General features: G+C 36.6%; 1 protein-coding gene across 3 annotated transcripts in view; it reads left to right on the forward strand.

The window, feature by feature from the left end:
- LOC107669551 (WW domain-containing oxidoreductase-like) overlaps positions 1-22,887 on the forward strand; it is a 265,566-nt gene that overhangs the window by 8,170 nt on the left and 234,509 nt on the right. For all 3 annotated transcript variants that reach the window (XM_016461832.1, XM_016461831.1, XM_016461830.1), the window contains exon 4: positions 12,029-12,135. In XM_016461832.1, coding sequence (XP_016317318.1) covers positions 12,029-12,135 — 107 coding nt within the window. The remainder of the gene's footprint in view (positions 1-12,028; positions 12,136-22,887) is intronic.

The raw sequence follows: 22,887 nt of genomic DNA on the forward strand, positions 1-22,887 counted from the left end.
GCTATATCCAATAGTTTGTGCGGAGAGTGGAAGCTAAAGCACGCTTTGCAGGACATGGAGGCGCAAGCGCGATCACTTTTTGCGCGTCATTTTTGCTCGTAAAGGTAAGAGCAATACATCATTCGTAGCTGTAAAGGGTCTACTTTTATTTGTGTGCACTCACAATATCAACAAAACGTTGTGCTTTTATAAAATAAAGAAAACAAACATGATGCGCTTTCTGCCGTCTCGTCTTTGAACAGGAGCGCTTCACAAAAATGAACCAAAACTCAGCGAATACATGTCTCACAGACATGATAAATATATCTATAGAAAGCTTTAAATTACTACTTAACGAAATAAAACAAATCAAAAACAAAAACTCTTTCATTATAATCATAATCCGTAAAGATGTAATTCTCTCTAAAGGCGCGTCTAATGAGGAGATGGTGAGTCAGGATCGGCAACTTCATCCTTGCGATACCGACTAGTAAATAACTCAAATATCTCCTTCCTCTTTCCCCCTGTCACATTTATGGTAATTACTTTTGCCGGTGCTTTGCGGCAAGCTTAAGCCTATTGCTTGCATTTGAACGCAGAACTGTTCACCATACATACTGCTGCTGCGGGACACTAAACATCGTCGAGCCGCTCTTGACAGTCGCGGTAGCACGGTCTCGTGTTGTTTCCACCAGCGAGGCAATTTTTTTCATCACTAGCCTAATTGATGGATGTCTAAAATATAAAAATAAGAAGAAGCCTAAAACAGGCCCGAGGCCCGGCCCGCGTCTGAACTATGACGTGAAAATTGGCCCGAAGCCCGGCCCGAGGGGCGTAAAAAAGTCTGAAATGCAGACTTGCTGAAATGCGGGCTGAAATGCAGGGATCTAGCGTGCTGGCCTGAAAACGAGGTGTGTTCAGACGCATTGCTGGCGCATTGCTATTTTGAGGCAAGTGAAATAGACTGCGCTATCGACCAAATAAAACCTGGTCTAAAGTCAATGGCACAGTATTTTTTTGTTATTTAAAGAGCGTGTTACAACGTGCATACACTCTGTTTATTTCACACACAGGGACGCACAGCAGCACACAAACATGCCAAATATTACAAATTAAAAGATTACAATGTAAAAAGATTATTATTGTGTAGGCTACATAAATATAAAAATGCCTACATGTCATAATGGATAGTCATTGCATGTATCAGAATTAGGCTACTTATTTGCTCGCGCACGAGCAGATCCGTTTCCTCTCTGGAGACGCGTTCAGTCTTTGCGCTTGCAAATTCCGCTGTGTAAATAGCAAATCCGCCATGGCAGGAGTGCAACTGGCTCTTAAAGGGAATGGAAGACTCTGATTGGTTTATTGCACATTATTCCCAACACACACCCATTACTCATTAAGAGAATAGGGACAACCCTTTTAGACCATGCGGCTGGGCGCGCCGTTGTTAAACTAGCAAAAGTGGATTCGGACACGCCCTAAGTGCACCTGAGCCTTGTGCTTTAGACCATGCGCTTAGATCATTAAAATAGGGCCCTAGCACTCTCTATTCTAATTCTATTCTTTTAAAAAAAAAAAAACTTGTCCCTTTTAGTCCCATTTACTGCTTGTTTTCTTAAAAAAAAAAAAAAAAAAAAACCTAACACTAGCTTTTATGTATGAATCGCAATTTGTTTCTCTTGCTTTTTGTATAACAGCATTACTTACTGCATGTTAACCAATGCATCACACTTTTTACATATATTTAATATTTTTACTGCATGGAAATCTGCATAACGTCTTTGCAAGATTTCCTACCTAAGCATTTTACATAGACCTCCTACATTATCCCAAGTTCTGTTATTTTTCTCAGTAAGAACCATTACATTCTTCCATGAAGTCACAAATAAATCATCAGTCATTTATTTGGATCCACTTTTTCTCCATCCTGATGTGCCTGGTCGGGCCGGTTTGTGTTTTGACGTGTGCTGGAGTCAGTGTTGTTTTCAGTTGAGCGTGTAGCACGTGGTTATTTTTGTTGAGCAGGTGTAGCACTGGAGTCAGCGGCTGGCTGCCGGTCTGTGATGGTGATGGATGCTCTGTGGCGGTCACTGTGCTCTAACGGGCCTCTGTTTGTCTTTCTGAGTCACAGCGCCGCAGACGTGGATGCATGTGTACATTTACGGACTTCTATATTTATTCTGTTCCTATTTTCAGTTCATCAGTTCTTATGGATGAGGCAGGTAAACCAGTGCAGTCACTGTTATTCACTAGAGACAATGCTTTTTTTGTGCTCTACCCCTTGATACAGTGAGAATTCAAGCTAGAAAAAGGTCTAGTGTGTATTTTTTCCTCCTACCTTAAATAAACTGTTTCTCTGAGAAGTGAAAACACTATGGCTTTCAGAATGTTGCTTTGTTTGTTTTAGATTCGTGTCCAGCCCGACACAGCAACACTTCTTTAACCAATAGCATGAGTTAAGGGCAGGATTATCTGTTTTTCTAATCAATGGCAGATGGGGGATTTGTTCAGAGAAACCTGTTTGGAAAACAACATTATTTCTGTAGTTTTGTTTGAAACTGAAGTCGCAATTTCGCCTTTAAACCTAAAAGATCAAAACAAACATTTAAACCCGGTCTGTTTATTTTTTTTATGTGTTTAAAAAACTAAATCCTTTTCTCTGAGTTATGTCATCTATCATTGTGCACATGTTGTGTTTAAAGGGGTCATATGATGTTGCTAAAAAGAACATTATTTTGTGTATTTGGTGTAATGAAATGTGTTTATTCGGTTTAAGGTAAAAAAAACCACATTCTTTTCCACATACTGTACATTATTGTTTCTCCTCTGTGCCCCGCCTTTAAAGGAAAAATTGAAATCGCATCATATGACCCCTTTAATTGTGTTCTTTTTTCACAAGTTTGTGACAAAAACTGAGAAATGTTAACAATAAACCATCCCCTCTCAACTCTGTTGTACCCAGAGTTAACTAAAATAAAAAATTAAATAAAAATAGTTTTCGATTCGTCATTGAAATAAAGCCGAAATAAAATAAAAATGACATGAAAAACTTTTAAATGAAAATGGCAACCGACTTAACTAAAATAAGTAAGTTGAAGTACTAAAATTACTAAAACTAAACTAAAAATAAAAAATTAGGCTCATAGAAATAAAAAAAATAAAAAAATATATAATAAAGTAATTACATTTAATTTAATTGATAAAAATTAAAACCGACAATATGAAAATAAAAGATCATTCAAAACATACTAACAAAGTATATAAATAATACTAAAATAAGACTAGTTGTATGGAAGATAATAATAATAATAATAATAATAATAATCTATTCAATTTTATTTTAATAAAACTTAAAAACATTTTAATTTCCCCCCCAATTCTTCATTAAATTTTAGAAGCAAGGGCATTTTCATGATATTTCTAATCTAATCAAGTAGTTTCTGATTTTCCTAATTAATGCTATTCTCAGCATTATATAATGTAGAAATGGGGGTTGAATAATCTGGTCTAAACCAAGACACAATTTGTCCCCTGTAAGAGCTCGCCGTGAAACTCGTATCCTTGTTTTGTTTTGCAGAAAGCTCAGTGTCAGAACAGGAAATGGAGTGCATAAGGTGGCACAGGGGATGAATAACAAGCCGTACTGACGGGAAATCTTCAGCTTTATGTGCCTTGATAAATGCCATGCCAGCTATGTATTTCCAGTTTAATTGAATTTTGATGGCTGTACGACTGTGTTTCTGTGGCCTCTCACCAGGGTCGTGTCGCTGGGTCTCTCTCTCTCAGCTAAAGGTTGAAAAAGTGAAGTAATTCTGTGGGTTTCCTTCTTTAGATAAAGTGTGAAGTAGATGGTTTGTGGTGAGCTGGTAGATTGAGGCTAGATCGATCGATCTATCTATCTATCTATCTATCTATCTATCTATCTATCTATCTATCTATCTATCTATCTATCTATCTATCTACCTACCCACCTACCCACCTACCCTACCTACCTACCTACACATAATATAATGTATTAAAATATGTGACCCTGGACTACACAACCAGTCATAAAATTTTTTTTCATCATTATCATCAATCATAAATCATCATTTATACATCATCTGAAATTATTATATAAAAGCCAATATATTGTAAATGTTTTTATTTATAGGTTATATTTATATGAACAGTCTCTCGTATGTTTTTATAAAAAGTAATGTTTACAACACAATCTGGGACAATAATTATACGTTTGAAACTTTTCCCGCAATTAGGCAAGTACAAAACAAAACAAAAACTTTAGGTTCTTTCTTTTATTTTAGTTGCTCTTTAATCTTCTGTGTGCCTGTGGAGCCTGGTATTGATATTGAGTGTCAGAGGAAATAGAATCTGAGGCTTGTAATGTGAATTTCATGTCCGTTTTTGATGAATCTGTTTATCGGCTCTGTAATGAACACCAGGTATGGTTGGTTAGTCAAATTATTGAGCATTATTAACCTTGGATGAAATTCACAAAGCACGGAAAAAACTGATGTAACATGCAAGAAAATTACAACTGGGGATAAAAGGTTCGATAATGATTACGATCTCAATACCACCCGGGTGAGCGGCCAGAATGCATATATATACGTTTAAGGCCTTTTACTGGCTTTTAAAGGAGGGAGGCTTTTTAAAACGGTTAGGAAGGCCTGAATGTGAACTCAAGTGGTTTATGGATCACTTCGCTTTTGCTGTCTTTCCAAGAGCGGAGATATTAAAGTTGCATGACGACTCTTTGCTCTCTCTTTAACAATGGCAGTGATGGAATTAACGGGGCTCCCGCTTGGCTATCGGGGGCCAGGCCGGGAGGCTGACGGGAGGGGGATGCCGTGGGGACGCCATGACCGTTGCAAACCTGCGGCACGATGAAAAATTATGTTGGGATTTAGCTGAGGCCACTTGGGGGTCAAAGACGAAGTACGTGAGGGAAGGGCGGCAGAGGGCAGCCGGGGGCAAAAGCAGCGGGGGTAATAGAACGGCATGGGGCTGGTCAGGTGGAACTCTGCTCCTCAGACTCCTGTAATTACAAACCATACATTTCACTTTGGGCCGTGACAACGTCTCCCCCAATCCCAAATGAAGATGGGGGTTTATTAATGGCGGAAATTAAGGCTCCCTGCACACTGATGGAAGCACCACACTTCTCGGTTTAACCCCAAAATATATGTTTCACCTCACCTGCTGTCTCTAGCCCCGCCCCCTGAGATGCTTCATGGCCATATATGGTCATTAGGCCTGCCATTGGTCTGATAAACTGGTAGCCCCACCCCAAACTCACACATTTGTTGAGCCAGAAGTCGGATAAGTCAAATCAAGCCGAGCAATAATTCGATGGCTCCAAAAGTGTCTTCAAGAAGTGGTATTGGGACATAACATCAGCTTAATTCGAAGTTTGGTCACCTAAATTTTTTTGGGCACCACTGTGCAATATATCCACAAATATGTGCATTCCTTGTCAGGCTATGTCTTTCAGTGTTCTCTGATTCATTAGGATCTAGTGCAGGACAAAGCCATTGTGCAGTATTCGGTGCACGTGTTCCCGAAAATTTGAGCTGTAGTGCTCTTGTGGATGATTCAGGTTCGAGTCCAGCCTGCAGAATTTCCCAATTCCGTTCCATCCCTGTCCCTTGCTGTGTGTCTTTTTGCAGGCTGCACCCTCTGGAGGTCGCATTGGTCAGCCGCATATGTCATTGAGGCTGCGTCATTTTAGAAAAGTAAGCAATATGTTGAAACAAATTAAATTTAATTAATGAAATTTCGCCTCATGCGGAATAACAGTCAATTTTATAATATTTACTTTTCTGAAATGAGACATCTTCAAAGACGTGTGTGGGTTACAAATGCAACCTCTGGAGGGTGCAGCCTTCAAAATGAGGCATAGCTACTCTTTCCAACATTTTCTTGTCCTTTTAGTGGTCAGATAAACTGTTAAACACTTAAACACTTTCTCCATCTTTTTTTTCTCTTTCCACAGCAATTTGGTGTCTGCTCTTCACTATAAATCTGTCTATTAACGCAGAGTAAGCCATACAACAAAAATGCTTCTCTGACTAACAGTTAGCCACATTAACAAATGCACACTTTTTAAAAAAATGTGTGTTGTTGTTATGATTATATAAAAATATAATCCATTATGTAATAATGTTTGGATATTTATATAGCCACATATTGCATTGTTAAACACTGAGGAGATACTATATTCTAGATACTATATACCAGGGTTCCTCAAATCATGCCCTGGTGGGCCAATGCGCTGCAGAGTTTAGCTCCAACCCTGATCAAAGTCACCTACCCGTGATTTTCTAATGATCCCGAAGACATCGATTAGCATGCTCAGGTGTGTTTGATTAGGGTTAGAGCTAAACTCTGCAGGAAAGTGGATCTCGTGGGCCAGATTTGAGGATCCCTGCTATATACTATAATCTAGTGCAGGACAGAGCAATGGTGCAGTGGTTAGCCAATGTACTCCTGAAATTTTGAGCTGTGGTGCTCGTGTGGATGATTCAGGTTCAATTCTGGCCTGCAACATTTACAAATCCCACTTTCTCCCTCTTTTTTTCTGTTCAAAACAATTTGATGTGCATTCTGCACTGTAAATCTGTCTAATAAAGCAGAAAAAAACCTGTTAAAATAACTATGGAGGACATTAGTCCGAGTGATGAAAAAGAATATCAACGAGAATCATGTTGTCGAATTATAGTGTTAATCTGTCCGCTCTTTGTGTTTGTCTTGGATTATTGCCCCATCCTTCACTCTAAAATGCACATGTCCACTAGAGATCAGGATGTGACCTGCAGAAGAACTTAGCAAAACAATAAAACCATGAACTGACCCAGAGGTCATCTCTGGAACATCCCGTCTTCATGGCATCCACACAATGCGTTATACGCCGAAGCGTGATCTTTAAGGTTAGAGGGTTTGTTCAGATCACTGACCCTCAGCATGAACAATATTATGCTTGTCTAAGCAAACATCAGTAAAATTCAATGCAGTGATCATATTACTTACTGACAGCCATTTTGTTTTTTAAATGAAGTGTCATGCTAATTTAGCTGGATTTCTCCCCCAACACGTGCAGGGTCTCACTGCCTCTCTTTGACGAACAAGCAGAGTCATTACGTCCAAATTAATGTCAAGCCCCTCTTATTTTCCATAAATAATACATGGCGGGTCGCTGTTGTCGTTAAACATGTTCTAATTTGTTCTCCATTACAAAAAACAACAGTGTTGATTAATTCACACATCAAGCTGAACAACCGCCACGATTTTTACAAGGTGACTGCGAGTTGCTCTTTTGATCAACGCTAATGCGACACTTTTTTCATTAATGCGACAATGAAAGCGCAGTGTTTAATTGTCATATTATGGATTTGCTAGTAAATCGGTATTTTGTTTGGTGGTTTGCTGGCAGGAAAGGCATTTAAATTCTCCCGTCTCTTGTTTGTATTTTGGTGTCTGTTTCTCGGGAAGGAAGCCCCTTGTGCAGATACACACGGCGTTCTCCATTACTCCTAATAAGGTGTCATAAAATTGAATTCCATGCTTGGTTTGTCAGAGAGGAGTTCTTATCCTACTCCGAAAGTGGATCTCGTGGGCCAGATTTGAGGATCCCTGCTATATACTATAATCTAGTGCAGGACAGAGCAATGGTGCAGTGGTTAGCCAATGTACTCCTGAAATTTTGAGCTGTGGTGCTCGTGTGGATGATTCAGGTTCAATTCTGGCCTGCAACATTTACAAATCCCACTTTCTCCCTCTTTTTTTCTGTTCAAAACAATTTGATGTGCATTCTGCACTGTAAATCTGTCTAATAAAGCAGAAAAAAACCTGTTAAAATAACTATGGAGGACATTAGTCCGAGTGATGAAAAAGAATATCAACGAGAATCATGTTGTCGAATTATAGTGTTAATCTGTCCGCTCTTTGTGTTTGTCTTGGATTATTGCCCCATCCTTCACTCTAAAATGCACATGTCCACTAGAGATCAGGATGTGACCTGCAGAAGAACTTAGCAAAACAATAAAACCATGAACTGACCCAGAGGTCATCTCTGGAACATCCCGTCTTCATGGCATCCACACAATGCGTTATACGCCGAAGCGTGATCTTTAAGGTTAGAGGGTTTGTTCAGATCACTGACCCTCAGCATGAACAATATTATGCTTGTCTAAGCAAACATCAGTAAAATTCAATGCAGTGATCATATTACTTACTGACAGCCATTTTGTTTTTTAAATGAAGTGTCATGCTAATTTAGCTGGATTTCTCCCCCAACACGTGCAGGGTCTCACTGCCTCTCTTTGACGAACAAGCAGAGTCATTACGTCCAAATTAATGTCAAGCCCCTCTTATTTTCCATAAATAATACATGGCGGGTCGCTGTTGTCGTTAAACATGTTCTAATTTGTTCTCCATTACAAAAAACAACAGTGTTGATTAATTCACACATCAAGCTGAACAACCGCCACGATTTTTACAAGGTGACTGCGAGTTGCTCTTTTGATCAACGCTAATGCGACACTTTTTTCATTAATGCGACAATGAAAGCGCAGTGTTTAATTGTCATATTATGGATTTGCTAGTAAATCGGTATTTTGTTTGGTGGTTTGCTGGCAGGAAAGGCATTTAAATTCTCCCGTCTCTTGTTTGTATTTTGGTGTCTGTTTCTCGGGAAGGAAGCCCCTTGTGCAGATACACACGGCGTTCTCCATTACTCCTAATAAGGTGTCATAAAATTGAATTCCATGCTTGGTTTGTCAGAGAGGAGTTCTTATCCTACTCCAATTTTGAGTTTTAATGGGTAATACTCCTTAGCTCTCTCCTCACAATTAGGCCTCCTAGTTACCTTTTAATGAAAATCAGATTAAAACATAATCTAATTAAAGTTCATTTTAATCCACGCTATCGTCCCAACTGTCTGTGGCTCGGAATCATGCCGGCACACTGTCAAACTCGGTTAGTTTGCATAGAAGAGGAAGGCCAGACTATCAATCAAGGGTTTTTACATATGTATGTGTGTTGGAAAACTCGTTTGAAGTGCATTTCCAATCCCATTCCCTCTCTTTTTCAGTCCAGGGTAAATCTCATGAACACACACCTGTTCACATTCCACTTCAAAATCAGAAGGAAATAAAATTATATGCAGTATAGATTTAAACTCTTTTATTTAGGCTTAAAGTCTAATTGTTGTACCATTAAGAGATTTTTCAGTGTGTTATTTGAGCCCATTTCCACCTTTCATATTACTGTAAATCTTACATATTTTTGTAGGTTTTTTTAAATGCATTTATTTTCGACATTTTAATTATTCTTGTTATATTGTCATTACATCATGGATTTATTTATTCATTTATTTGTTTATTCATGCAGAGTAGCTTTTTCAATTACCATGAGTTGCTTTGTCTTGCTAAATTTGATTTTTATGGTTTTGCATAAATGAACAAATATATAATACAATAATAATAAAAATACCTGCATTCATACATACATACAGTACACACATAAAACAAAAAAGAATCAATTAAAGACATTAAACATGCTGTCATAATATATTAATATTTCAACAAGCCATTAATCACAGAACTATAGTAATATGTATTTATTTATTTAGACAAAGCCACTCACAGTCACTAAAACAAAATATGCTGAAGCATTTTATGCCTACTCTAAATAAATCAATCGGTCAATCAATCATTCATAAAATTGGTCTTTATTAAAGTAAATAGAACATTTGTTTGTTTATTCCACAAATAATGTAACAATGAAATTGAACATTTTAATTCTGGCTCTAATAATGGCCTCAAAATAGGCTTTGTTGATTTATGCAAATCTGATCTTATTTCTTTATTTTAATTTAGGGGTGAAATATAAGCCAGCAATGTTTAGGTTTTGTGAGGTTCGCGCTCCTTTCCTGTGCATAAAAATAAAAAGGGCCAAAATCATTTAAAATGATTGCTGCATCCGTTTTGGTCTTTGGGAATGAATGGTGCAGGCCTCCCATCATGAGTGAACTTAAGGGGAAAAAGTGAAGCGAAAAAATACTCTGACATGCATGCAAGTGTCACTCACAATCAGAGACAGCTGCCAACTTTCATATCCACTGATACCCATAATTCCCAGCATTGGAGAGGGTTCACAGAGCGATGGAGTCATGCCTCTCTGTTTGAGCTGTGTTGGCCTGTCAGGTCTTTTCTGAGCCATGACAGTGTAATATGTTTTACAAGCAGAATGGCCAAGGGTTATTTCACAGTCAGAGAGAGCAGGCAGGCCAGCCAGTAAAGCGCCGCTGCACGGGGGAACAGCCATGCGGCGACGCAGCACATTTAGTCCACCTGCTAGCTGCTGCCACACTTAGACGAACGTTTGAGCTCCCGCGTGTCAAGGGAAAAGTGCAAAGGCCAATTTATTTCTGTCTTTGTGTCTGGTTTACATTAATAGGAGATTACGACAAAAGTAGCTTGCAAAGAGAGCGCATATCTGTTAGCGTTTTCAGCCAGTTTGCTGTAATTAAACTCTGGTTTTAATGAGCAAATTTGGCTGGCAGAAATACAAACATGCACCTGAGGATTATTGGTTAAAAAAAGCCACAAAGCTCAAAAGTCTTGCCGACAGGACAGCAGTTTCCTGCACCTTGGTGTCGTGGGACACTGCAAATTTAGAGATTTGACCTTTGTGTCCTTCGTATGATGGCAAAATAGACCGTTTGCCCCATCTGAAATTCCCTCTGATTTTTTTTAACTTGATTATTAATGTCGGACCTGCAAACTCGAGCCATTGTTATGAACTTGAGGCTTTTTCTCGCATTATCTATTCTGAGACACGTGTATCTTTATGACTAGTGCCCACTCCGGGTAATAAAGTGCTGATGCCAGCTTAAGAGAAACTTTAAACATACTTGGTGTAATCAAAGGCACAATGCAAAATGGCAGGTCAGCAAAACCAGCCAAAACAATACCCCAAGTCCCCCCTAAATATAACCTTTTTCGGTGAAGCAAATGTTTTGTGTTTCTGCCTTCCCATATGTATATATTTAGATCATTGTTTCTACTTTTCAGGTTTGACTGACCCATTTAGAGTGGCGATTTCGAAAATTAATTTGAGAAACTGATATGAGGCAACCATCAGAGCAATTTCTAAATGAGGCCGAAATATCTTTTACGCTCTGTGATGAAGCGTCTTATCACATTAGCTTTGAAGTGCTTTAAGATCATGGGTTTTGCAAGGAAGTTGATATATAAAAGACTTTAGTCCCCCTTTTAATGATTTATTCTTTGTTATTTTTGTTACTTTTTCTTAATCCATGCTTTTTTCTGCTCTGTTTTCCAGTACAAGCAAAAAAAAAAAAAAAAATCATCAATTTACTTTAGAAATAAAATTGCACAAGATATTAAGACCTGCATCAGAGAATATATATTTTTTAACTATGTTAATTTTTTTCTTTACCCCTATGTTTTTTATTTAAATTATAAATCTAAGTATTTGGTGGGGCTTATGCTTCAAACAAGAGGAAGATAATTAGCTAATGAGGTAAGAAAACTAAACTTGATTCAAGTTACAGTATATATTTTTTTGAGAATAAGTTATATAATCTCACATGGTTTTGCTTTTCAAGTAAATTTATTTAATTATGGATATTTATTTTTTTAAACTGGAAAAAGATAAATACAGTTTTATAAAAATATTTTAACATTGTAAATGTCTTTACAATATACATTTTTGTTTTCTGTCATAGAGGTGCCTCAGGGTCTTGTCCTGGGTCCGGTTTTATTTCATTATCCTTACTAAAGCTATTAGAGTTTCTGTGACAATTTGATATTTTGTATCACTTGAAAATGGACTTGATTGAGTTTCATAAGAGCCTTTGGATTTCTGTCTGAAGGGGAATGAATCCAAGATATAGGACCCATGCACCCTTTGCTCGGATTCAGCTGCTGCAAATAACTTATCGTAGTCAAGCGACTTATCTTAATCATTTTATTTCTCTCTTCCACCATCCCTTGTCTACCCACCCACACCCTATCTGCAGGTTTTGAGACTGCCCGATCTTTCGCTCTTCATGGTGCTCATGTGATCCTAGCATGCCGAAACCAAAGTCGTGCCAGTAAAGCAGTGAGTCTGATCACGGAGGAATGGGTGAGTAAGAACACACACACACACACACACACACACACACACACACACTCTGACTCCTCCTGCAGTGGGATGTCATCCCGTGTGACCTTTACATTTCATAAATCACATTTTGTGTAGCTGGCATCTCTGCCTTCTCATGAGTCACACGATTAGGTGGAGCTTTGAGTCATTAGCGCTCTTCCAAATCCTAGTGAGCTGCCTCACTGTCTACTTCCTACATAGTTAGCTGCCGTCTATGGCAGCATCCTAACTGACATGTAACCTCATATGTAATCTCAGCTGATATGAGCTGAAAAGTTCTTCATAGGTAATAACTCTTTGCATTCCACACAAATAGCACTGCTCGCAAATTAGTGTTGTCAAAAGTACCGGCCGCGATACCAGTTGGTACTGAAATTTTATAAACGTCCATTTCCCAAATTTTCATTTGGCTTAAATGATCATCGCTTCACGCTCTTCACCGAGCGTTTACACAGGATCACATGCGAGCGTCTGAAAGCCGCATCTATCAGCTGATCCGTCACTGTATCTACAACAAAGTCATAGCATATTGTAAGCTGATAAATACTTCCATTTGATGGTTCAAACTTTACAAGGACTTTTCATAACAAAGACAATAACTATAATGATAACTGTTAGCTTAAGTTTTAATAACCATTCTAATTCTGTCAGATAGGAAATTCCACACTAAAACTAAAAACACAGAAGAAGAAAAAAATTGGTAAGGCGTATGCTTGAAACAAGATAATGATTATTTGCTAATGAGAAAACTAAACTTAATTCAAGATTTTTCTGTGACAGTCATATCTTATAAAATGTTGCTTTTCCAGTAAATTTAAGGATATTTAGATTGTTTTTTTTTCTAGGAAAAAAAATACAGATTAATAAAATTATTTTTAACAGTGTAAATGTCTTTACAATAGGTGTTTTTGTGTTCTGTCATAGAGGTGCCACAAGGTCTTGTCCTGGGTCCGGTTTTATTTTATTGTCATTACTGAAGCTATTGAAGTTTCTATCTATTTTCACCACTTAAATAGGCACTTGATTTAGTATTAAAGGGATAAAGTTTTAATAATCATTCCAATCCTTCAAGAATAGGGAAGTCCACACTACAACTATAACGATAACAACACAGAAGAACAATATCATTGGAGTCACACTCAGATGATTTTTTCCCAGTTGATGACTTATAAGAACAATGACAACCAATAAAAATAAAAAATATAGTTATCTTTATTGTCATTATTGTTCTTGGTGTGAACTGGTCTTAACCGTAGCACACCCCTTTGTTAATGGCGCAGTATCTTAAGCATGCTTACATTTACACTTACATTTACATTTAGTCATTTAGCAGACGCTTTTATCCAAAGCAACTAACAAATGAGGACAATAGAAGCAATCAAAATCAACAAAAGAGCAATGATATACAAGTGCTATAACAAGTCTCAGTTAGCTTAACGCAGTACACGTAGCAAGGGTTTTTTAAATAACATAATAAATAAAAAGAAAACAGATAGAATAGAAAAAGAATAGAGCAAGCTAGTGTTAGAGGTCTTTTTTTGCTTTTGTTAATTGTATGATAAATGAAAAGAAAACAGATAGAATACAAAAAGATTAGAAAGCAAGTGTTAGTTTAAAAAAAAAAGAAAACAAGCAGCAAATGAATAGAGTTAGAGTCTAAAATGGACAAGTGTTTTTTTTTAAAGAATAGAATTAGAATAGAGAGTGCTAGAGTTAGAGGGTCAAATAAAGATGGAAGAAATGTGTTTTATGAATAGAGTTAGAGTCTAAAATGGACAAGTGTTTTTTTTTAAAGAATAGAATTAGAATAGAGAGTGCTAGAGTTAGAGGGTCAAATAAAGATGGAAGAGTTGTGTTTTTAGCCGATTCTTGAAGATGGCTAATGAATCTTAGCTTAGGAATCTTAGCTTGTTAAGTATGTTTAATGGAATTGCGTTGGTCAAGCATTTATATCTGTGTTTTTGTAAAATATGTTTCTGGCCATAATTGTCTGCTCTTTTTCTAGAACTTCTGGTAAACATCCTTAATTTAAGTAAAAAAAAATTTGCTGCTCTTGTAGAAGACTTTTAACATCAAAAAGCAAACGTAAAATCTCAAACGTCTCCTAAAGATCCCCTAGCTTTCAACTCCTCTTTTAATTTCTCACTTTTACAGTCTAATTCTTAATTAATATTCATCTCGTCTTGAAGTCGTGTGGCAGGGTTTTTGCCCGTGGCTCTGTGCTCGCAGCCCGAGCCGAGACCGATCTCTCTGATAGCCTCCATTATTAGCAGGAGGGGGGCGCGAGGGCTGTCTGATAATTAACTTTGATTATTGCACTAATATTGTGGCGCTCTTGACACTTCCCCCAGATTTATGAGTGTGAGAAAATAAACAAATGAAATGTAGGTGCTGGAGCAGAAAGAATAAGCTATTACGAGGTGCCGTAATTACAGCCATCCTGAGACTTGGAACTAGTTGATTAATTACAGGATGCCAATGGATTACAGGGGAATCTAAAGTGTTTTAAAGCAGTGGCGATATCTAATTGAACAAAGCCCCCTCTCGATGGCAGATAATTCCTCAGCCCCGACAGCTTCAAATCACGGCGTGTTTTAATAAATGTAGCAGCTCTGCTCTGAGGCATTTTGCAAGCGTGCCGCAATCCGCCAGCGGAGAAACGGTGCAGAGACATCCGCAGAATCCTTTAATAATCAGAGTTATTAAAGAACATTTCAATATTAAGGCAAATTACCTGGCAAAAAAAGCCGGACGATCTGATTAATGTTTACCGACACCTTGCTGGGATTTTTAATTTTTCATTCTCTAACAATTATTGCAAAACATTTGAATTTAATCCTCCAAATATGAGCCCTCACGACTCTTCTTGTGAGAAATGAGGAAAGTAATACCAGAAGATGGCTTGATCAAGTTAAGATTTTCATATTCTGATTAAAAAATATTGAATTTGATTTGACTCCTAAATCGCAGGTGCTGCGGGATGAGTAATGGAAGGTATGATATCGGAATAAATCTCATCGACGGGAAATGCATACTTACACCTCAGGAATGATATTAATAGATCCGGGGAAGGACAGGACAAGGAAATTAATCGTTAAAATGATGAATGCACTCTCTGTGTCTTCCCACGCTCTCACGCTGAGGTTATTCGGATAAAGATGTATGTTTTGGACTCTACAGAATGAAGGGTCATCGCATCTACTTCCGAGGTCGCTTGGAAAGCCGTACGGGCTTGCAGAGGAGCAAGGGAAGAATTAGTGAAGAGAATTAGTGTTGAAAATCCAGAGTCAAATCCTGCAGTGCATCACATTCAGCACAATGATCCTGTCAAGAAAGTCCATAAGTGATTCTTGAGGCATGGGTCAAATATGCTGCAGAACTGTAGGATTAAAAATGGTGTATAAAGGATTTATTTGAGGTAAATCTGTTAAACATGTTCAGAGGTGTTTCAGTTTAAAGTCGACCTTGTGCTTCTTGTAATTTCACCCTAACTCACTTCATAATTTAATTAATAAAAAAATGTTTTATACATCGAGTTTTAAATCTAGCATTCACTTGAGAATGCTGCAAGAGTAATTTATTGATACAACCTTCATAGATGTATCAGATATTTCCATCTTTGTATGGATTATATTTATATATAAATAAATAAATAAATAAATAAATAAATAAATAAATAAATAAAAAATGTAAATATTATAAATGTTTGCAACTTCCATGATATAGTTATGTATGGTAACATAATATTTTTTTTAATTATAATTTTTTTACTTGTTATGTAATTGAATTATATTTTAATTATTTTTAAATAATTAATGATAAAGCAATAACAAATCATAAAAAAGAGAAGACACACAGTGCACTTATGTAATTCTTCATTTTTGCAACTTTTCTAATAGTAGTAGTACTAATACTAATAATTTGTATATTTGTTTAGTGATATAAGTGTGTGTGTGTATATTTATTTATTTATTTATGTTTAAAATTTTAATAATATAATATTGTATTGTTTAATATATAGTGTTTAATGTATACTAATATAGTATCTTTGATTATATTTAATTACATTTTAATTATATTTTTTAAACAAAAAAATCAGAAAAAAATGTAACGAAACTGAATGCACTTACACAGTCCTTTATTTTGTGGACTTCTTTACAAATAGTAGTAGTAGTAGTAGTAGTAATAATAATAAAATGTATTTTTACAACTACTGTATATGTATAGTGACGAATATACATATTACATCACATAATAATAAATTCTCTCTCTAGCTATCTTTCTATAGAGACAGAGAGAGAGAGTAACAAAATATTTTTCTTTAATATGTTTAGTTGAATTTTAATAAGTGCAGAGTGTACTGACACTCTGCAGCTATTTAGTCCTCTATCCTTGATTTTTTTTTCATTTGCATTTTTTAATGTTTTCTGCAAGTGTTGTGACATCGGCCCCTTGTGAAACGCAGCTCCGTCTGCTAATGTAATTTCCTGCGCTGAAACATTGCTGATTGTCCTGAGAGAAACAATGGTTTATTTAAAGAGGAGGTCAGGTTGCTCTGCAGATCTCGGTGTTCGTGTGAGCAAGCTTACTAATCACACCGTAAATGCCTTCATCTTCCCATTTTCAGTAATCACAGCAGCAAACGCGCAGAAAAGCGCCGAGTCACGCTGAATCAGCATTCTGCTCCTCGCACGCGCTTCTCCTCGCTTGCTTTAACCCCTCGGCCGGGAACCCATCCATCTCCGCTTCCCAGATCCTCCGGGCTTATCTGTGGACAGAGGTGTCGAGGGTTGTCCAAGCATCATCTGAAGGTCAAAGCAAGTTGTGAGGTCGGGGGAAGTGCAGGGCCACCGTTTTCAGGGTCACCGGCTCAGTTCTTCACCTCTCATTGTGGTGCGCTGTTGATAACGACGTATTTGTCAGAAGACGACTAACTGAACTCGGAACTGTAAATCTCAGATAAGCTCATGTATGTTCAGATTCTTAGAAGCGCAGACGTTTAAGGAAGGCTGAATAGTTGTAATATGAGCGAGTTTTACAGTAAGAAGCACACTGGTGGTGTTTATGGGGTTGAGCGGGTGGAGGTTTTATGGTGTGCGATGGGGCCACAGTAAAGGCAGACAGGAATCAAACAGCAGATGTGCAGCAGAGCAAATAAAAACAGCCCTTCTGGCTCGTACAGTTCTGTTGACTTAGTGTGTGCTTTTCATTCATTGATGAGACAGTGTCTTCTGAAATAAATGTTATAATATGTAAAAAAATCTCCTTAATCTAAAATAACCTGCATGGACCACTTACTTATTTATGTATGTATGTATGTATGTAAATAAGTAAGTAAATAAGTAAATAAGTAAGTAAATAAATAAGTAAATAAGTAAGTAAATAAATAAGTAACTAAATAAGTAAATAAATAAGTCAGTAAATAAGTAAATAAGTAAGTAAATAAATAAGTAAATAAGTAAGTAAATAAGTCAGTAAATAAGTAAGTAAATAAATAAGTAAATAAGTAAATAAATAAGTAATTAAATAAATAAGTAACTAAATAAGTAAATAAATAAGTAAATAAATAAATAAATAAGTAAATAAGTAATTAAATAAATAAGTAACTAAATAAGTAAGTAAATAAGTAAATAAATATAGGAATAAGTAAGTAAATAAATAAGTAAATAAGTAAGTAAATAAGTCAGTAAATAAGTAAGTAAATAAATAAGTAAATAAGTAGTAAAGGAATTTCTTCCGATTCTAAGGAGTTTTTAAGAATGCAGTTTTTTTTTAAATTTGTGTGTAATTGTAATTTCTGGAAACTTCTTAAAAATATATTCTTAAGAACACTTCTTGTTTTTTTTAAGAAGAAGAAAATCACAGATTTTGTATGGCGCTGACTTGCTGGTCAACTTGAAGCACCTCAGAAGCTGTCTTTTTGCACTGCAGATTACCATAATAATCACAATAAACTCACAACTATGTTTTTAAGATAGTAACAGATTCGTTTGAATTGACAGACTTTGGTGTTTTCTGATTGTATGGTGTTGATTGCTGGTCAATATGAAGCACCACAAAAAACGTCTTTTTGCTCGCAGATTACCATAATAATCACAATAAACTCACAACTATGTTTTTAAGATAGTAACAGATTCATGAAAATCTTAAGAAAAAAAGTTAAGAAATTGAATAAGATAAATTCTAAGGAATTGTAAAAATCAGTATTTTGAATTTCAGTTCTTGAAAGATTCTTAAGATGTTCTCAAATATATATATAAAAAAAATCCTTAAGACGGTTTTGACAGGCTGCTGTTTTACTCGTCATAAGACGAATTTTAATTACTGAATTAAGTTTTTTCTTTAGAATAATCTTAAGGAACAAGAAAAGAACATTCTTAAATGTTTTTGAGAGTACAAAACGTTCTTAAAGGGGTCATATGATGCTTTTTTAAAGATCATTATTTTGTGTATTTGGTGTAACAGAATATGTTGACATGCTTTAATGTTAAAAAAACACATTATTTTTCAAATACTGTACATTATTGTGAAAACTTGAAATCGCATCATATGACCCCTTTAACTTAATTCAAGTTAGAATATAGGAATAGCATATCAGTGAAGAATTTTATTCTCAAGGATGTTTTGTGAATCCGTCCCGTAGTTAGTAGTTTTTTGTTAGATATTTTGTTTCTTTTTACATTAAAACCTACTGATTTTGCTTTAAGTCAAATGCATTGATAGCTAATGATGAAAGTTGTGATGGCATATACTGTAGTCGAGTACTTGAGAATGTTGTGCTTATGGGTCGAGTCCATGCTTAATTTTCTTGATTGTCTATAAGATTCTGCTGATCTTTGATTCATGATCCCGGGAGAGAGGTTTAATAGAGCCCCAGGAGGGACTGTCTTCAGATCAAGGCCTGTCTAATGTCCAGCAGAATAACTTAACCACTTTTTCCCATTTAAGAGCATTAGCCGCACTTTTTTCATCCTTGTGTCAAAATGGTAATGAGGTACTTTGTAATCATGTTAATTGCGTACCTAGCTTCGTGTTAGCGTGTGTTCATTGTTTCCGAGAAACAGTATTTACAATCAAGATGAAAATTAACCCACGGCGCGTCGGCTGAAGATGCGCTGTGTTGTGTTGTTAGGGTGAGCTCTGGAACCAATTAGGGCAGGCCCTCCTCTCCACTGAGGGTTGATGGGAGGAAAGCTCAACCTTGTAATGCGTAAAAAGCATATTAACATTGCGGCGGATAGACAGGTCTTTGTAATTAGTTAACTGACCGTGTTTAGACTTCACGGTCTTCAGACCTTGTTTAGTAAATGCAGTCCGCTCCTGTCATGTTGGGCGCTAGTACTGAATAAACCAGGGGTAACTTAGTAAAAGTAACTATTCTACTAACTTGACTACATTTTCTCTTATTTGTAGCATTTGCTTTGGTCCATTTGGACAGTTCATTCAAGGAATAGTTCACCCAAAAATGAATATTTGCTGACCGTTTACTCACCCTCAGCTCATCCAAGATGTCGATGAGTTTGTTTCTTCATCAGATTTGGAGAAGTGTAACATTACATCACTTGCTCACCAATGTATGCTCTGCAGTGAATGGGTGCCGTCAGAATGAGAGTCCAAACAGCTGATAAAAACATCACAATAATACACAAGTAATCCACACCACTCCAGTCCATCAATTAACGTCATGTGAAAAGCTGTGTATTTATAAGAAACAAAGCCATCACTGAGGTGTTTTTTAACTTCAAACCTTTGTTTCCAGCTAAAATACGAGTCTATTATCTATAATAACGCTTCCTCCAGTGAAAAACACTGTCAACAACCTCTCACATCAAAAGCATACAGTATTTGTTTAGAACAGTTTTGGCTTGTAAAAGGTGCTTTATTTGTGCATATTTCTCTCCTGATTCAGACGAGACTACTTTTTCACTGGAGGAAGTGTTATTATAGATAGACGATTTGTTCAAGTAAAAAAAAAAAAGTTTTAATAATAGATTTTTTTCTTACAGACGTGCAGCTTTTCACTTCTCAAGATGTTAACTGATGGACTGGAGTGGTGTGGATTACTTGTGGATTATTGTGATGTTTTATCAGCTCTCATTCTGACGGCACCCATTCACTGCAGAGGATCCATTGCTGAGACACTGATGCAATGCTACATTTCTCCAAATCTGATGAAGAAACAAACTCATCTTGAATGAGCTGAGGGTGAGTACATATTTAGCAAATTTTTGGGTGAACTATTCCTTTAACCGTATCAGAAATCTGATCTCTTTATGCACTCCAATTGGTAGTTGCATCACTGCTCAGTTGCATGAAGTTGAACTCACTGTCAATGGTCGCTGTTGTTGCTCATGTCAGCGAAAATTGCCAGCTGATTGAACATTGTGACCAAGTCCTGCCCCACGTTTTTCTTTCTGATACTCCGTTTCTCTCAGATGTACCGCACACTACAAAAGAAAACATGTTGTTACTTCCGTTTCATCGCAACTTTACAGTTTATTGTTGTCACTAAATGAGATGCTCACTTATTATGCTCGATTCAGTAATTATTGCTCTGATTGGAGAAGAACAAATTGTGTCTGATAAGTGTAATTGTAGTATAGCTAATTCGTTTTTATAAGTGTTGCTTTGTCTGTAGGTTAACTACATGGGGAAAAACATATAAGAAACTTGTAGCACGGGAAACTACAAAGCTCCTCAAAAACGGCCATAGATGATATGTCTCTTTGCAGACCTGTTTGCGTCTAATTGCTTTGTAGTTCATTTGAAGCTATGAGAATAAACATTGTTTGAGAAAAATAATTCAGTATTTAGTCTGGTTTTTGGGTAAAGAGACCGAGAAAGTAAATATCATGGCTTTGAAGTGTTTAAAAACCGAAAACAACATGGGGGAAACAGATGGACCAAAAAAGTGTATTTGTATCAGCAGAATTAGCTGCACAAAGACGGAGGCTAATTATGTTTACTTTGTGTATCCAAGTTATTTGCGAGATCTTGTAGTTCAGTCTTTTAGTCGTCCGTTTAACCTTTGATGATGTAACTGGAGACTCCCGATCTCAGCGCTCTGACTCAAATATTGAACAGAATATAATTGAGGTCAAATTCATGCACCTCGCTTAAGTGGAACGTGCAAAACAACAGCTAATCTGCGGCAAGAGGAGGATAACCAAAACGGGATCACGCAGTGGTGTTTTCTCAGCCAGTTTTTTTTACTTTCTCTGCCTGCTCTAGGCGCAGAGTGTGTTAGATTTGGAGCTGGAATTGTTTGGAGGAAGAGCCTGGGAGCATGTGTGTAGTAACGTCCCGTGTCATGTCGATGCATGGGGTTCGGGATGCTGGCCTTGATCAGGGGCGAAGGCTGGTGGATTTAAAGAGGAAGTGACATTTCTGGGATGCTGACCGAGAGTATTGCCGTGCACCCCGGGGCCGTGGGGCGCACTGCTCTTTTGAGAAGGGCTCCTTGAACCTGTTGTGTGAGTGCTTGTGTTTTAGGAGAATACACTAGATATAGTACACTACAAGTCAAGTTTGGAATAATCACGTCTCTTCTGCTCACCAAGGCTGCATTTATTTGATGGGGGAAAAAAACAAAAACATAATTAGTTTAATATAATTATAACAGTATAATTATGAAGCATTATTACAAGCTAATTTTCAGCATCATTACTCCAGTCTTCAGTGTCACATGGTCCTTCAGAAATCATTCTAATATGATGATTTGCTGCTCAATTATTATAAAATATTACTGCTAGGTTGTTAATAATGGTTTTTATTATCATCAATGTTTTTGCTTAATATTTGTGGATTTTTTTCTTCTTCCCAGGATTCTTTGAATAGAAATAATTTTTGAATTGTAAACCTTTTGGAACATTATAAATGTCTTTACTGTAATTTTTGATCAGTTTAATGAGTACTTGCTGAATAAAAGTATAAAAACTGAATAAAAACGATTTATTTCAAGTCTTGCCGTAAACCTTTCAATGAAAGTGTTTGACAGTTTCCACAAAATATAAAGCTGCCCAATTGTTTTGAACATTGATAGCAATAAGAAATGTTTCTTGAGCAGCAAATCAGCATATTAGAATGATTTCTGAAGGATCATGTGACACTGAAGACTGGCGTAATGATGCTGAAAATACAGCTTTGATCACAGGAATAAATTAAATTTTACAATATATTCAGTTATTTTAAATATTACTGTTTTACTGCATTTTTTAATTTAATAAATGCAGCCTTGGTGAGCAGAAGAGACTGGTTTAACATTAAAAACTCCAGACTTACATATTTTCAGCATTGGCTTGATAAGGTATCATTGACTGGCTTTGAATTCATAATTTCGTAATATATACTGGATTACAATGAATTCATTCTCACTTATGCTTCTATAAGAACAATCCATCCCAACCAAGCGTCTTAAAAAAGACCAAACTGTACCTGATAGTTTTACATGTGACTCAGTCAGTCTCTTCCAGTCAAATGGGCCGTTCATGGTCAGAATAAGCTGCAGTGTCGAGTAACTCTGGCTCAGCAGTGAGTGCAGTGCAGTCGTCCTCTTCTAATGACTGCCAGTGGTTGAAGGTTAAAGAGTTCACTGCTTTTCACCTTGCTTTATTAACTTGCCTCTAAACCCTTCATCTGTTAGGTGCCAATGGGATTAATTAAAAGAGTTAGGCAAATAATTACGATGAAAAGTTCATATTACTCGATTAAATGATGTGCCCTCTTTATATA

The sequence above is a fragment of the Sinocyclocheilus anshuiensis genome, unplaced genomic scaffold (genome assembly GCF_001515605.1).
Source record: "Sinocyclocheilus anshuiensis isolate Anshui unplaced genomic scaffold, SAMN03320099.WGS_v1.1 scaffold580, whole genome shotgun sequence".
Classification (NCBI taxonomy): Eukaryota; Metazoa; Chordata; class Actinopteri; order Cypriniformes; family Cyprinidae; genus Sinocyclocheilus; species Sinocyclocheilus anshuiensis.